Source organism: Mchenga conophoros, linkage group LG11 (genome assembly GCF_057382185.1).
Source record: "Mchenga conophoros isolate Kocher_MC1m ecotype Shallow Benthic linkage group LG11, M_conophoros_male_GT1.1, whole genome shotgun sequence".
NCBI classification, from domain to species: domain Eukaryota; kingdom Metazoa; phylum Chordata; class Actinopteri; order Cichliformes; family Cichlidae; genus Mchenga; species Mchenga conophoros.
The window spans coordinates 33,085,564-33,102,448 of NC_140536.1; the positions used below are offsets into that span (position 1 = coordinate 33,085,564).

The window sequence follows — 16,885 nt, forward strand, 5'->3', positions numbered from 1 at the left end:
AGCCAATGAAGGGAAGCCAAAACAGGAGAAATATGCTCTCTCTTTCTAGTCCCTGTCAGGACTCTTGCTGCAGCATTTTGGATTAGCTGAAGGCTTTTCAGTGAGTTTTTTGGACATCCTGATAATAATGAATTACAGTAGTCCAGCCTGGAAGTAATAAATGCATGAACTAGTTTTTCAGCGTCACTCTGAGACAGGATATTTCTAATTTTAGAGATTAATGCGTCCTACTTTGCCCTGAATTCTAAGGATGGGTCCGATGTATCCTTCATTTCCTACTATATCCCAGGAGTCATTGCGGGCCACCTGCCGCATAAATTCCGAACCAGTAGAAGGATTTTGGATCGGAACAATGGCGGGCGAACCGGGCGTGACAGTGGGAGAGGAATCCGCATTCAAATGTAAGTACTTGAAAATCTGGTGTTACAAAAGTGAAAACCCCATAGCGGTTCTGTTGGTAGTCTCTGGGCATATGCCTGTGTTTAGCTTATAATCCATAGAATCCCCGTGATAGATTACACGTGAACTAGGTATGGTGGCCCCAGCAGTTTGTCATGCATTGCCACTCACATACAGCTACGTTATATCTTGCTAATTAATCGGTCTGTGATACGTTGCAGGGAACAAAGAGCAAACAACTCTCCTCATCAGATTGCGACCACCTCTTCACTGGGGTGAAGAATACTGCCACTGTTGCATGGAGGTACAAGAACAAATCAATTCACACCCATATATGAGTGTAGTTTCATGAACCCTCATGCTGCACAGAACCTGTGATGTCCATTCGGTATCACTCTGGCGTGCTGATGTGCAAACATTCGGATGTGGGGATCAACATAGTTGCAAAGGTTTCTGTCTGCTCTTATTTTTCAGGTGTGATCAGGACTATACTGGAGAAGATGGGCTTGCAGGGGACAGTCACCCCCTTGCAGGCAAGGAAAAAGTGGGATAACCTCAAGACAAAATACAAAGTATGTTCTTCTCAAGCAGATAAGTCACGAGGACACAAGTTAGTAAATGTACACCTGCTAAGAAGTGTTGTGGTGTTATCATGTGTTAACTGTCGTGTTTTTATTTCCCCTGCCTTTAGGACTGCAAGTATCCAGGGTCAGGCGAGGGTGTAAGTGGGAAGCCCACTGCTGCCACTTGGCCCTGGTATGCGCTCATGGACGAAGTAATAGGATAGAGGCCGTCCATCAGGCCCCCTTTCCTACTGTCCACTCTCCCTGAGGACACTCCAGGGCCAAGTTCAGCAGTGGGTGACCAGAACGTAGCAGAATCTGACACTGATGAGGGAGACAGTCAGCCACGGACAACAGCAAGGAAGAGGAAATGGGATCGGGATGACGAGCTGCTCTACCTCATCAGGGAGGACATGCAGCAACAAAGGGAGGCAGAGGAGAGAAGGGCGCAGGAGAGCAAGGAGCGAAGGGACAGACTTTTTTCAATCCTGGAACGTCTGATACCAAAATGACTGCTGCGCCCCTCTAATTTTCTTTGACAGTTCTGTGACATTTGTGTGTTGAGATGATTTTCCAGGCACCAGACACCTTCTATTTCCTGCATTGCAGACATTTTCCTTTAAATCATTTGGTGACATTGTGCCCTTTGTGTTGGACGTTACAAGTCTTATTTTCGCAATAAATGGAATCAAACAGTAATAGTCACTGAATCCATTTAATCAACAGGTATTGACATGATGCCAAGTCATAATTACAAATAAAGAGAGTACATATCAGCAACAACAAAAACAACAACAACAACAACAAAAACAAATGTGCAAATGCATAAGCAGCATTTGAAGACTACAATGTTTGCAGCTATGTACATGTGTCCACACGAGATTAACCTGAGTATCCTGTTCCCGGACCATTTCTGTCACAACTCCAATACATGCCAGGAAGTCCCTGGCAGTGTTGCTGGATCTGCTGAAGATAGATCAGACATGGATGGGGTGCTGCAACTGTGTCCTGCGGTTTGTCTCATCTAGTCGGCAAGTGGAGAATCACATAGGGTGGTCTGCAAAGAGAGCTTAAGGATGCATCCTCCCACTGTCCACTGCAACGTCCATCCACAGGTTTGCAGGGCTGGCTCTATCGACGGCTGCTGCACCACTAAGATGTCAGAGATATGCAAGCAGGAGTGCCATGAAGTGTACTTCATAAACACTGAAAGGTGGTGGATTGGCCAGATGCTGGGAGGTGTGTAAAAATAACTCAATTGCTTGCTAATGTTACTGAATCCAGAGATTCAGTAACATTAGCAAGTGGTGGAGGCCAGCAGATGTAACACGCTGGCAGGTGGATGACGGAAAGGCAGGAGGAGCAGAGACCCGAGGCGGTGAACTGAACTTCAGGTAAGAAGTTATGACCTGCAGTCTATCTGGGTCAGATATAAACCAAGTTTAGGTGGAGTTTATTTTCATTATGCTGACTTTTTACAGTCAGTTACAATAACTCGTACTGTGTACTAGCTAGCATGACGGAGTTTCTTTTTTTTTTTTCTCTCTCTTTTTTTTTCCTTCATTTTATTCTAATTCCATTCTTTTTATTGAAATTCCGTTGTTTTCATTCAAATGATTTTGTTTTCATTCTAATTCTACTCTTTTTATTCAAATTCTGTTGTTTTCGTTCAAATTCAGTTGTTTTCATTCAAATTCCGTTGTTTTCATTCTAATTCCATTGTTTTGATTCAAATTCTGTTCAGTTCATTCTAATTCCATTGTTTTCATTCAAACTCTGTTCTGTACATTCTAATTATGTTGTTTTCATTCTAATTCTGTTGTTTGTTTTAAACTTCCATTGTTTTCATTCAAATTCTGTTGCTTTCGTTCAACTTCCATTGTTTTCATTCATATTCTGTTCTGTTCATTCTAATTCCGTTGTTTTCATTCAAATTATTTTCATTTCATTCTTTTTTTCTTTCTTTTTTTTTTTTGGCCTGTCCCGTTTGGCTCTTTTGCCATCAGAATTGTTGTCTAAAGGCAAAGAAAGATGCCCAACGGATTTACTTTACCAAATTGACCATCCCAGCCTTGCCGTAATGGTCCATTTGATTTACCTTTTATTGTTTATTTTATTTTCACTTACTGAATACAGGACAGACTTGACTGGGGGAAAGAAGGGGAGAAAGAAAGAGGGAAAGAGAAACAGCTGAGAAGAGGGACGGGGGAGAAGGGCAAAAGACAAAAACCAACAGAACGGGCAGAGAAAAACAAAAAAGAAGAAAAATGCATATATCGATCACCTGGATCACCTGTTGAGAAAGAAAAAAGAAAACAAGCAGAAGAGAACAAGAGTAATAGAATAAACAACATCACAATGATATATGGGAATATGACAGTAAATACTAAATATTAAACATTATTGTGCAGCACATAAGATCAACAGCACACAGTGTGCTTTGAGGTAGGAGCCAAAAAGGGTGTAGTTTGTGGGTGTGATCACCCGTGTGTACACCTGTGAGCATGGACGTGCTTGTTTTTTTAAAAGGTTCCTTCATGTAATGATCTGCTAGAGGGGGGGGGGGGCCACAGCCCCGTCCTCCAGGGCATGAAGCAGGTATGGAGGAGATCAAAACTCCAGACATCCAGAGGCCCCCAGAACACAAGAGACCAAGGAAGACTAACAGAGGGGCAGCCGCGCCACTGTCCCAGAAAGAGCTGAGGAGAGTCCCAGATGAGGGCTCACTCAGCAGCCGCGGAGCAGAAGCCAGGGGGAGTTGCAGTGACGTGCCCATGGGCTCCGCCGGCAGCCAGCTGTGCCTGAGTGACCGAGCCCCAGGCCGAGAGGCCGGGGGCACCCCACCTCCGAATTTTTTTTCTTCATTTCATTCTAATTCCATTCTTTTTATTGAAATTCCGTTGTTTTCATTCAAATGATTTTGTTTTCATTCTAATTCTACTCTTTTTATTCAAATTCTGTTGTTTTCGTTCAAATTCAGTTGTTTTCATTCAAATTCCGTTGTTTTCATTCTAATTCCATTGTTTTGATTCAAATTCTGTTCAGTTCATTCTAATTCCATTGTTTTCATTCAAACTCTGTTCTGTACATTCTAATTATGTTGTTTTCATTCTAATTCTGTTGTTTGTTTTAAACTTCCATTGTTTTCATTCAAATTCTGTTGCTTTCGTTCAACTTCCATTGCCAGGGGGAGTTGCAGTGACGTGCCCATGGGCTCCGCCGGCAGCCAGCTGTGCCTGAGTGACCGAGCCCCAGGCCGAGAGGCCGGGGGCACCCCACCTCCGAATGACGGAGCATGACGGAGTTTCTATATTGCTGGGCGGGTGCTATGATATTATTGATGTTGAACTTGTTTTATCTTATTTTATTTGTAAGGTTAGTTATTAGAGTTTCCAACCATCCGGTAAAAAAGGGACTTGTCTCGTATTCAGAGAAAATATTGCGCATTTTGTATTGAGGTGAAAAGGAACGCAGTTTGTCCCGGACTTCAGCTACAATGAAAAAGACAAAGTTGGAGTTATTCTGTCTTTGCTGCACAGCTGCCTCTTCTTCTCTCATTCTCTCCCCCTCCCTCCTGTTTCTACTTCAATCATGAAACTGAGCAATGATCAGCTGATCGGCTTTTCTCTCTTGTTTGTTTATCAGCGGAGAAAACTCAGAGTGAAAAACGATACTCAGGGTTGAGTAACCCCGAACTGTCCAACTCGGAATATTCGGTTTCAGAAAGGCTGATAACAATTAGTTCAATCAACGCGGAGTTGCTTTAACCCCAAATTAAGCGCGCGCACGAGGATACATAAAGGATACATGGAGACGGAGGGAAAAAAGGCGCGGTCAATGTATTTTACAGCGCTTGAGGCCGAAATTCTGATGGCAGCATATGCCGATAACATGCAAATTTTGCGGAAAAAAAAGCCTCAGCTGCAAAAGAAAGGGAGCATGCATGGCAAAACATAGCCGACAGAGTCAATGCGTGAATGTTAATTTAAACATTGATCTAGGGATTTCCACCCATTTAACACGTTATTTTATTATATTTTATTTTGTTTTGTATTTTATACATTTTATTTTGTGATGTGATGTGAGCGCAGGTGCAACCCAACAGGCCCCAAACGTTCCTGGCAGCAAGTAAAAATGAAATATAAAAATATAGTCCAAACAGGTAAGGTGTAATTGTATTATGAGCCATAGTGCTTGGTCTGTTTGTCCGATGTAAATCAATTGCAGTTAGAGGCTACATTAATTCCCCCTCTGTAAGCACTTATTGAAATTATCTGAGCACATTACAAGTACATATTTGCTTACTCTGTATGCTCAAATGTGACCCGTTATAGCCAACAGAAAAAAAAGCGGAGGCCCGAAAAACAGGTGGGGGTCCTCCACCACCACCACTCACAGAGGCTGAGCAGTTGGCTTCCACATTTGTGATAATGTTGGCAGCATCACATATGATCTTCACAGTGCAGAGAACACAAATTAGCATCCATTACTATAATGAAATGATTTGTTAGTTTGAAATGCTACAGGGAACTATGTACCTGTACATGAATGCTGTGGAAAGACTTCCTGTTCACATAGTGTCAGAGTATTTTTGTTTTTAAAGGTTTTATTATTCATATAATAATCAACTAAGAGTGTTTATATTTCTCTTCTGTACTCAACCAGCTGTATATTTTAATTGCTGGCTCCCTACTTTATAACGGAAACTGTTTGCTTTCACATAATCACTCTTTTGCCTTCACATTGTCACTGTTTGCCTTCACACTAGCAGGAAACCGCCACCCACGAGTAAGAAACAACCTTGTAGAAAACACAAAGTTTTTGAGAAACCACACCTGCGTTCTTGACAAGATAAGGATGATATTTCCTTTTTTGTATGCTTCATGATGTGTATAAATAAAGCCAGACTGCACCAAGGAGGTGTGTGAGTCTCTCCCTGAGTCTCTCACCCGTGCACGTTTAAAACTGCTCTAAGTGTCTGAGTGATATTTCATTGCATCTGAGTACTTGTTAAAATAGAATATCTTTAACACATATTCTCCTTCATTTACTGAAGGAGCAATGATTGGAATGTGAGTGCCATCTATACAGACAATCACGCCTGGGAACCGTGAACATAAATGTAAAATTTAAGTAGTAGTTCAAATATCACCACATCATGAATTAAGTTTCGTTCATCCTGATACTTGCAATTTTGTGGCATCCCTCTTTGATGAATCTTGTGGGTCTATGACCGGGGAACACCACAAACGAGTACAGGAGACGTTTCAGTGCAACTGTAACATTCCTGACTGCCCGACAGACGGAAACAGCCTTGGAAACGTGCTCAGCGTCACCAATATTATACAGAAAGCTCCCGTTTGCAAAAAACCGAAGTGCGATACAAATAATATGTACAGAACTGAGAGAATGTCCGCGATGTGTCACATGAGCAGTATTAGGCCTGAGGATGTTATTCAAATAAATTATAGATTGTGCTGAAAAACGGTAACGTTCACACAGGAAATCATCAGGAAATGATAAAATGTCCGAACGCGCTCTAATCACTCTCTCCCGGCAGAGAGCTCTGCGGAGAATTTGGGCTTCAACATCTACTGGCTCTTCAAGGAAGGGGCAGGCCATGTCTGACACTTCCTACAGTCAGGTTTCCGACAAAGAGGCGGAGAAGGTCAGGGTTAGTTGAAGTAAACCTGCTAGGGGGCAGGTTAGCTTCACGGAGTGTGTCGTCATAGTAACTCACTCAGAATTAATCTAAACTCGCTTTGTGAAACCGAAAACCCAGAGTTTTCGTTAACTCAGGGTATACTTACTCAGAGTTTGCACTAAACCGGCTTCCTGAAATAGGGCCCAGGAGATGTCCTTACTGAATCATCAGAGCTGAACAGGTGATGGAGAAACAGGTTTACCTTTTAGGTGACATGAATGAGTTGAAGGGAAGTTATTAACTGTTTCTGAGAGAGAAATAACACCAGGATCCTTTTCTAAGTAGCTGACAGCTGGTAACTGTGCAGGGGCAGATCTAGCAAAGTTTTGCCAGGGGGGCAGGTAGGGCATTAACAGGGAGAGGGGAACACAAAGATATACTTTTCTTTCTTATTCTCATGTCTCGCTTTTAACAAATAGTTATCTGAATCTTACAGCAAACGTTTTCATCTGATGTAAAATGTATAGAAATCCATTACTGTACATAGTAATTTTTTTTAGGGTCCCATCATATTTTCTTCAGAAGTAGCTAAGTACTGTATATGATGCCAGTATTTTCCCACATTTTCTAGATACTGTACCAGTACTGTGTGTAAAATGCCATCAAAAAGTCAATTAAGTTTTATTCTTTCTCACCTGTCTTTCTGTCTCCTTTCACTTTTTAAAGGTTGCCATGTTAGAAAAAATATTTTGCCCTGCCATACTGTTTATTGATGTGGCAAATGAATGGTTTATGAAAATATATCTAAATCTGTCATCAGTAATGATCACGTCTCACCTCTAGTCTTCTCTGTCTTAATTTCAGGTTTTCACCCTGTGTTGTAGATAGTTCAGGAGGTTAACTCGACCAAGCAGTCTACTTTCGGGTACTGTTTAGTACTGTTTAGGATGGTGTAGGTTTAAGTTTATTAGATTGATACATATATACCAACAAGACAGTGTACATCACTGTGACAACAGCGTTTGTTTTCATTCAAAGGCTTTATGGTTTTTCCTATAGTACCTGGTGGGCTGGTCTCTAGTCTAAATGCCCGGGCCGATTTTTGGCCCAGTCCAGCCCTGAATACATCTAACTTAGAACATGAATTTATTTTAGGTCTTTGTAGTTATTGGCCTACTTGGTGAAAACCCTGCACAATACTTTATTATTATTATTATTATTATTATTATTATTATTATTATTATTATTTAATTTGAAGATTTATCTGACCTATTCACCATGGTCATGAAGTCCTGTTAACTTGTGGAAAAACAAACTGAGCATTTAAACCGAACTGATTTTCTAATATATATTGGAAGAAAATTGGAGAGGGATAAATATGCCCCAGCACTGATAAGTGAAATTTCAATAGCAAGTTGTTGTTGTTGTTTATGAAAAGGAGAGAGAGAGAGAGCGAGAAAGGATAAAAAGCCGTTCAGGGTGCTGGATAGTTTCTGACCTCCAGGCATTTTTATGACAAGCCTGATAAAGATATTAATTGCTCTGACAACGTATGTGCAACATTTTCTTTAGATTGGTTCATTTGGTCTTTATCTCACCGTTCTTGACTTGCCCAACCTAACGTAACGTAATATAATGATTGGACACTGGGAAAATAACCTGTTAGAAAACAGCGGAATCTTGCAGGATGTTAAACTTAAAGCAGACTTGCATGTAAAACATTGATTTTAGACACATCACAAAAAACTCAAAGCCTGTTATTGCATTACATTCTGTTAGGTTCAGAAATTAAATCTAAAAAAAAAAAACTGTTAGTGTGACACTCTGTTGTTTATGTAAGAAGTCTCTGTGTGTCTGTTTCCTTTGTTTCCCTCTTTTATGGTTTTTCTGCTCCACCCTCATTAGTGTGACAACTACAGGTGACACTAATGAGGGTCGAGCTGTTGAAGGTGTTAAAGGTTGTTAACGATTGTTTTCACCTTTCACGGTTGTTTTCATGTGTCCAATCACTGGTGCATATGGTCTCCACCTTATCATTTATCACTCTGTTCTCCTTGTGCATGTTTACCCATGTTTTTATTTTTATCAACTCTTTGCATTTTGTATATTTTTTCAAGTTACTTTCGTCACTAAATACTTTATTTGCATTGCTTAGGAATTCTTACAATACACAAGAATGAAAGTTTTTAGGAGTCTTTAGAAAAACTAATTGGAAAGGAAATCGAAGAGTTGCATTTTCTGGTATTTATGTGTCCATTGCAGAGAGTAAGTCCACATAATGACCAGCTTTTCTCTCCTGGCTTGTCTCACAGCTGATTCACATTCTAAAAATCAGCAGTGTCTACTCTCATGTTGATGTACAGTAACACAGTGATATGAGGACAGCTTACCTCACTGTTACGCTTCTTGGCCAGCTTCACTTCTTCAGCTTAAAATAGATCCGACGGAGCTCAGCTGCACTCAAACAAAATGAATAAAAATGACCAAACTAGAGTTAAAGTGTTGATTTTTGATTATGCTGATGCAAACTGCTCATCACTTCTTTGATAAAACAACAAAAAACAAAGTTTTTACAAACATTACATATTCACTTTTAAAAAGTTGATATGACTTATCATCAATGATTGATTCAACATTATGCACGAGTTTATTCTTTGTGTTTCAAAGTCTTTGGGCATCTTCATGTGACAAATCTATTTTGGTGCATTGAGCCAGTAGAGATTTGAATTAAGCTAAATTTATGCTGTAAGATTTTTTCATATAGAATATATTTTTTGTTGCCCCCAAAAACATTTTAACAAACTGACTGTGATTAAGATTTTAATAATAAAAGATAATATTACAATTATTTTAACCATTTTGTTTCATTTAAACTAAAATTTGTTTTCAGGTATTTTTTCAGGTAACTGATTAATTTTCTAGTAGACCGATCATTCACGCTTAAGAGGATAGAATTGCCCATAAATACTGATTCTGAGCCACAAGTGATTTTTATTAAATAACACTTAAATACATTTGATTTTTTTCTGACTCTGGTGCTGCTTCTTTAATAGTTTCCTTTAAGTGGCACCTATGTTTTCCCATAGTTTTTCCCACTCTCACATGCACTTCTGTCCTTTAATGTGTAGAACAGTGTGTAGCTTTTTTGCATGTCTGAAAACGGCTGACTGGTTTAGACCAGACATGAACTTTAACCCCTCTTTTGAGGTCTTTAGCTACAGAGAGCTGTTGAGACTCGTTGACCCAGCCAGCCCTGAGACGAATACATGTAGATTGCAAACAGCAGATAAAGGTTATGCAGGTTTTGTTTAATTCACAGTTGTACGACGCCCTCTCGTCCCTGCTTTCTCTGTTTCTTTGTTATGCTAGTGCATCATTAAAAAGATGTTTGCAGTGGTTTTGGTGGGAGAAAGTGGTCGATACTTCTGTTATAGTGATGGGTCGTTCGCGAACGAAATGGCTCTTAGAGCCGGTTCTTTGACGTGAACGACTAGAGCCGGCTCCTTATCGCGAGCCGTCACGTGGGTTTTTTTTTTTTTCTTTCTCTCAGCCTCTCTCTCGCACTTTTTTTCCGTTTCACTCTGCACGCGAGCCTTGTGCTTTACGCTGGGCAGAGGGGGGAGGGGCGGTAGTTACACTCAGTAGCACAGGAACAGAGCCAGAGAGAGAGAAAGAGAGGCAGGGACAACAACATTAGAAAGGTATAGTAATCATCCACAACTATTTTCAGTTGCAGATGATAAAGGATTGAGAAAGTTTATTCATGCAGGTCCATATGACAGAGAATATGCATGTTCTTTTAGTTTTCATATTATAATTTATATTTAATTGTGTTGTGGTTTGCAGTGTTTTGTGTTCTTTTCACTTTAAATTTGTGAAAGGAAAAAGCTGAAAATTTAAATAGTTAAAAGTTGAAATGTGAATAGTTGATTTTTGTATTATATGATTTATTTATTACATTTTATGTGGAGTGAATAAATAAAAGTATATTTACGGTGGCCCCTAGAGACAAAGCACATACAAACTTCAAATCACGTACGAACTCTGAAGCATGTACAAACTCTAAAACACGTAAAAACACGTACAAACTCCAAAACACGTAAAAACTCCAAAACACGTAAAAACACGTACAAACTCCGAAGCACATAAAAACTCAGAAGCATATAAAAACTCAAAACACGTACAAAAGACAACAGAAGTGCTCCAGGATGCTGGGCGCAGTGTTGAGCCTTTGTTATCTTGTGGCTACACAAGCCAGCAAGTACCAACGACCGGATTTGGTGTGTGGTAATAACAGGTAAATGAACTTTTTTTTAAATTATTTGAATATATATATGAGTGCCTGTGTATAAATACACAAACAATACACACATGCTTTCAATTGTGTAATTTAAGTGATCTAGTAGCTCTGCTTTGGAAGTTCAGTTCATGCTAGAAATGTGTTTTGGAGTTTGTACGTGTTTTGTCTCTAGGGGCCACCGCATATATTTATATATAAACATATATAAATAAAACCACTTGTTTTTACGTTAGTAATTCCTTTTGTGCATAATTTTATATTATTGTTAATAATAAATTAATTAAAGCAACAAAACAACCTGAAGAGCCGGTTCGGAGCCGAAAGAGCCGGCTCTTTTTAGTGAGCCAAACCGAAAGAGCCGGATCTCTAAAAAGAGCCGGAAATCCCATCGCTATTCTGTTAAAACCATCTCACATTCTCCCGTCATTTACTTTTTTCTAACTGGCTCTGCGGGGGAGAATCAGTTTTCAGTTAGATGTGTGTTATAATGTTAAACTGTTATTTTGTTATTATCTTATTTGTAATACTTTTGTATGGTTTCATGGGGGAAATTAATTAGAGAGCATTAAGCTTGTTATCGTATTTCTATTTAGAACTTTTATTCACTGTTGAATGAAAATCCTCCAGACCTGTACAAAATGATCACAGAGTCCCCTCAGCTGAAATTTACTGACATACTCTACATAAAATATTTGGCACAAATTTTATGCATGTATTAACTGTGATAGGAAACGTGAAGATCTTTATTGCCATTCTTCAGTCTGTAGAAACGATCCTCTAGCTCTGTAGTAGGTTATTTGTTTATGCACTTTAACTGTATCAAAAACAGTCAAATCAAAGTAAGAACTGATCTAATCTTTAGATGATGATGATGATAAATTTCTTCCAAATCCATTTGTAGCAGCTAGAGCGGGGATGTTCAACTAGATTCCCCGAGAGCTACTGTCCTGCAGCTTTTAGACGCATCCCTACTCCAACACAGCTGAATCAGATGTGCTTCAGCGTGCCATCAAGTTTGGCAAAGGCTTGATAACGAGGTAGCATTTGATTCAGGTGTGTAGCTCTCGAGGACTGGAGTTGAACACCCCCGCTCTAGCTGCTCCAAAAGGATTTGGAAGAAATTAATCATCATCTAAAGATTAGATCAGTTCTTACTTTAATTGGACTGTTTTTGTAAGTGATCATGGATAAAGTTAAAGTGCATAAAAAAAATAACCTACTACAGAGTAGTCACACGTTTATGTGGCTCCATGCAGATTTTGGGCTGCTGAAAATAACATGCTAAAAACAGATTTTTGCTGGCCTCTGAGTTAGCTGATATACAGTGATGGACTGCAGATAAGATCTGTGTAACTCTGATGTGATTACAAAACCTTTGGTGCTGTAGAACATTCAGTTATTACAAGCTTGAAATAAACTCTTTTAAATGAAACATTGAAAATATTCTTTACTTTGATTTACATTTAGCTAAGAAAAAGGGACAAAAATGGGTGGCGCAGTGTGACTGGTGTTGTTTTCTAAGTGTGCAAGTTTAGACGTTTTACACAGGAATTCTGCATGAACACATGCAACAGCAATATGTCATGGTGAGCTTTCAGATGCATATGAGAAAGAGAAGGGACATGAAATTAGTGGGTGTAAGTGATGTGATCAAGCAGTCTGGAACACAACAATGGAGTGATGAGCTTCAGCCTCAAGTAAATGGTAAATGGCCTGCATTTGTATAGCGCTTTTCTAGTCCTTAAGGACCCCAAAGCGCTTTACACTACATTCAGTCATTCACCCATTCACACACACATTCACACACTGGCGATAGCAAGCTACATTGTAGCCACAGCTGTCCTGAGGCGCACTGACAGAGGCGAGGCTGCTGGACACAGGCGCCACCGGGCCCTCTGACCACCACCAGTGGTCTGTATCAAAAACATGGGGTTAGTATCTTGCCCAAGGATATTTGGCATGCAGCCAGGAGGCAGCCTGGGATCGAACAACCGACCTTCTGATTAGTGGCTGACCTGCTCTGCCACCTGAGCTCAAGCACCTTTGATTGACCTATCGAGAGTTTTTGAGGTGTAAAAGAAGTCGTTGACACACCCCACTTGACTGATGTCAACAGCAGACAAATAGGAGGATATACAGGGATTATTTTATTGACAAAGTCATATGTTAATTAAGTACCAGCAAGCTTTTTAAGGGTCACAGACCAGGGATGGTCACTCTGCTTTGGCCCAGTGTGTGTGCAGGCTGGAAGAGCTTCTTCATCACTTTTCAGAAACTCCTGCAAGGTAAGGATTATTCTCTGCCACAAACTATAATTGCTGTGTAGTTCAAGTTTACCTGTTGTAGCATCTCTGCTGGTTAGATGTACTGCAATGCTGTTTTCGTCAAGTTAAGCATTTAAAGTATGGATAGATCTTTATTAACCTGTTTTAAGTAATTTTGGGAGTGAAAGTGGTTTTTCTGTTAAAACACATCTCAGATTATCCTTCATTTGTTTCTTTTTGGCTGGCTGTAGGGAATTAACGTGTGCATGAAATGCTTTGTGAAAATAATCTAGGATTGTAATAATAATATGACTTTTTATATCCACGTTTCATGAAGCCAGACTGAGTCAGAGATTAATTTATTTGTTTGGAGATGAATACAAGGAAGCCTTGTTTTCAGTGACTCACAGGCACAAGCAAATTTCACCTCAACAAGCTTCTTTAAATTCACATGGCAACCCACAAGGACGTTGGGATAGTTATTTCATATTACAGTCTTGATGGAGGTGTGAGGCTTGCCTGAATAGTTTGGGGCAAAAATAAACACCTTTTACATAAAAAAAAAAAGAGCTTAAGTGAGGTCTTGGTCATTTTTTGTTTAGCCTGAGTTGTAAACTGTTGTTGTTCCCTTTCCAGGTGCTCCTACATTTCAGCGAATCAGTGTGATTACTCAGGGACAAAGGACTATTAATTGTAGGTCTGCTGCCTCTGCATTGGTTGAATTTGTGTAAGGAATTGAAGTGCAATGGCTCAAACAGTCAACATGAAGGTCCAGGAGCTACCATATCTGCCACCTGAAGTTTGGGTTTTGGTGTTCGGCTACTTGAACACTGAGGAAAAGCACACAGCCCGCCTCTGCTGCAGACACTTCAGAGATCTCATCGACCACCCGTCCCTGTGGAAGGATTATACAGCAGGACTCTCCAACTTTCCCCGCTACACATCTGGATTCTGGGACACCGTGCAGTGCCGTGGGGTCAGCCGTGCCACAGTGCGACATTTACGACCCAAAGATTGGAAAATCCTCAGCAAGTCCCTCCCATCGCTCAACACCATTGTCTGTGTGAGGGAACGGCGATATTACAAGATGAAATACTTAGACAACCTGTGTGAATTCCCCAACCTGACGAGTCTTGGGGTACGAAACGCCACCTGGGTTGGGCCGTTCGTGGTGCAGTGTCAGAGTCAGCAACTAGCCGAGCGGTTGACTCACCTCAGCGTCTGCAACATTCAGATGTCCTGCGACGACACTGTGGCGTTCATCAATAGCGTGTCACACTTGGTCAACCTGGAGTACTTGCTGTTCCACCAGCAGGAAAGTGAAGGGCTTGAGAGGATGAGGCCAGTGCCCTCCTGCATCTTCCACAACCTGCTGCTAAGACTGAAGAAACTCAAACACTTATCCTGGGGAATGAAAGGGGAGCCACCAGTGCCACTGCCCAACAACTACTTCTACCCACTGGACCCAGAAAACCCAGGTAAGCCAGTCTCCTGATTATATTTTACACTTGCAAGCATCAGAACCAATACAGTCACTTTTTACACCTTTGACAAGAGCTTTTCATCAAGAAAATACAATATTTTCTTGACATTATGCCTTAATATTGGAACAAAACCCATCATATTGAAGTCAGTTGAGCTGCACACATGCTGCATTATTATATATATTTCACCTCTGTAATATTCTTGATGTTTATAATTGAGCGATTTGTATATATTAGTGCTATTTCTTGTAATATATTGTATTATTTAATTAGTAACAGTAATAGACTAAACTATCTTGGACCAACTGTCTAAGCCACATAATTTCCTTAGGAATTATTATTCTGATTACATTCATAAATACATATTATTCTGATTAGTATTGTGATCACACAGCCTGTTGTGCAGTATTGTGTGACTATGCTAAACTTAACTGACAGAGACTAAATGTTTAGCTAACCACCTCTTTTATCCTGTAGGAGAGTACGGCGGCCCAGAACTGATCTCTTTGGAGTTAGTCAATTACACAGAAATCATCCTGTCGGAGGACGCGCTGAGGGGTCTGACTTCACTCAAGTCGCTTGCTGTCCACTACAGGTACCCCTGGGATGGTCTGCAGTGCAACCTCTATTCCTGGCTCAGTCATCTGCAACAGCTGGAATCACTCTCAATCATTGGTGAGTCAAAACATGCATTTAATCTTTGTATTGTGTGTAAGTGTGTGTAGTAAGCAAAAATCTGTTGTCTTGCATGCATCCTTTTGTTTGTTTGTTTTTTAAGTGAAACTGTGTGAAGCTCCAGGCCAAAACTGTTTTCTGTAACTTCTGTCCTGTCGTTTCTTTCCTTATAGGAGGGAATTTTCTTGCCTCTTATACGGAAGACCTTCCATCCCAGGTGACCAGTCTGACACTGCGAACATCCATATGCGCATGCCAGATGAGCTCCATTGCATCTCAACTCCAGCGAGTTGAACATCTGGACATAGATCAGAACCGCTTTGCTGACAGTCTCTGCAAACGGCTTCCTACACTGTTTCCTCAACTCAAGACTCTTAGGATACGGTATGCCCAGCAGAGTTTTATTTTTTATTACTATTACAAAGTAAAAGTTCCATTTGATGGTTTATGTGTGACCTGCAGCATCAAATCATCTCACTTGAAAAAAGTGTCGTCATTTACATTTTGCTGCAAATGAAGCTTTTCTCTGTCTTGATTTCTTAAGTACAACTGAAACACTACAGAAAAATCGTGTCAACATGCAACTAGAGCTGACGGTTTTTCCTGTCTTGTCTTCTGTAGCTTCCACCGTGAGGAACCAACAAGAGACCTGCTGTTCCTCAACAAGCTGCGACACCTGGAGCGACTGGAGCTGATCAAGAGACAGACATACATTCTTATAAGTGACGAAAACAAAACTTGGCCCAGTCCATCTGTGGAGGGACTGATCAAGGAGCTGCAGGAGATCTCCAGGAACAGGTTCAGCATCATGACCACAATGCCCGAAAGGGACGTTTTGCAAGAATGCGACTGCATTTGGGAAAGAGTGGAAACACGATTCTAACCCTGAGCAGTGCAAAGTGAACTATACAAACAAAAATTATATTATTATACAGTTTTCCTCCAGTGCCTCATGTGACTTTCATGTAGATGCAGCAGGTCCTCAGTTCTGTAACTGTTAGTAACCCAAGGACTCACAATGCATGCAACACCACCTTTAAAATAAATGAAGGTCAGAGCAAGAAGTTTTGTTGCTGCAGAGAACTTTACACATAGTTAAAATGATGTGATGAAATAATCTACTGTTTTGTTTTGTTTTTTAAAGGTTTGGTTCAACAATATTACGATGAGAAATTCTCTGGTTCTTTATGATTGTTTGAGTGTTTATGTTTGGTTTTTTTCGATCAAATAAACTAGTTTTCATAAAGAACTGTATTATTGTTTTTCTGTGAATTTAGTTTATTATTTCATTTAACAGCTTTCAAATCAAATACAGACCTTCAACTGATTGTATAGAAAGCCTCCCTTCTAAGAAGGATATTATCAGTGTCACGCTCATGTCTAGCTGTGGAAATTCAGTTCAGTTCAAAAAAATTTTTTTTTCAGCAAAAAAAGACAGTAATACAGAGAAACCCAATCACAACAACCCTGTCATGTTCCAGGTGAGTGCTGTTTTTTTCCATTGTACCAGTGTTTCCACCTTGGGAAGAAGGCGTGTTGTCTACTCGGATTGGCAA

General features: G+C 40.2%; 1 protein-coding gene and 1 pseudogene across 1 annotated transcript; both read left to right on the forward strand.

Annotated features, from left to right (window-relative positions):
* Positions 1-352: 352 nt before the first annotated feature.
* Positions 353-1,474, forward strand: LOC146564650 (uncharacterized; annotated as a pseudogene).
* A 12,440-nt stretch (positions 1,475-13,914) lies between these two features.
* Positions 13,915-16,349, forward strand: LOC146564651 (uncharacterized). Its single transcript, XM_085290411.1, has 4 exons — positions 13,915-14,648; positions 15,132-15,329; positions 15,503-15,713; positions 15,951-16,349. Exons 1-4 carry the CDS (start codon positions 13,916-13,918, stop codon positions 16,210-16,212), a joined length of 1,404 nt encoding a protein of 467 aa, XP_085146537.1. The 5' UTR covers position 13,915; the 3' UTR covers positions 16,213-16,349.
* Positions 16,350-16,885: the final 536 nt, after the last annotated feature.

Bases quoted from the DNA above. Each gene is read 5' to 3' on its own strand.
- LOC146564651 (XM_085290411.1), top strand. From the start codon at position 13,916: ATGGCTCAAACAGTCAACATGAAGGTCCAGGAGCTACCATATCTGCCA. The intron at 15,330-15,502 runs GTGAGTCAAAAC...CTTTCCTTATAG, and splicing joins GGAATCACTCTCAATCATTG to GAGGGAATTTTCTTGCCTCT. The intron at 15,714-15,950 runs GTATGCCCAGCA...TGTCTTCTGTAG, and splicing joins CTCAAGACTCTTAGGATACG to CTTCCACCGTGAGGAACCAA.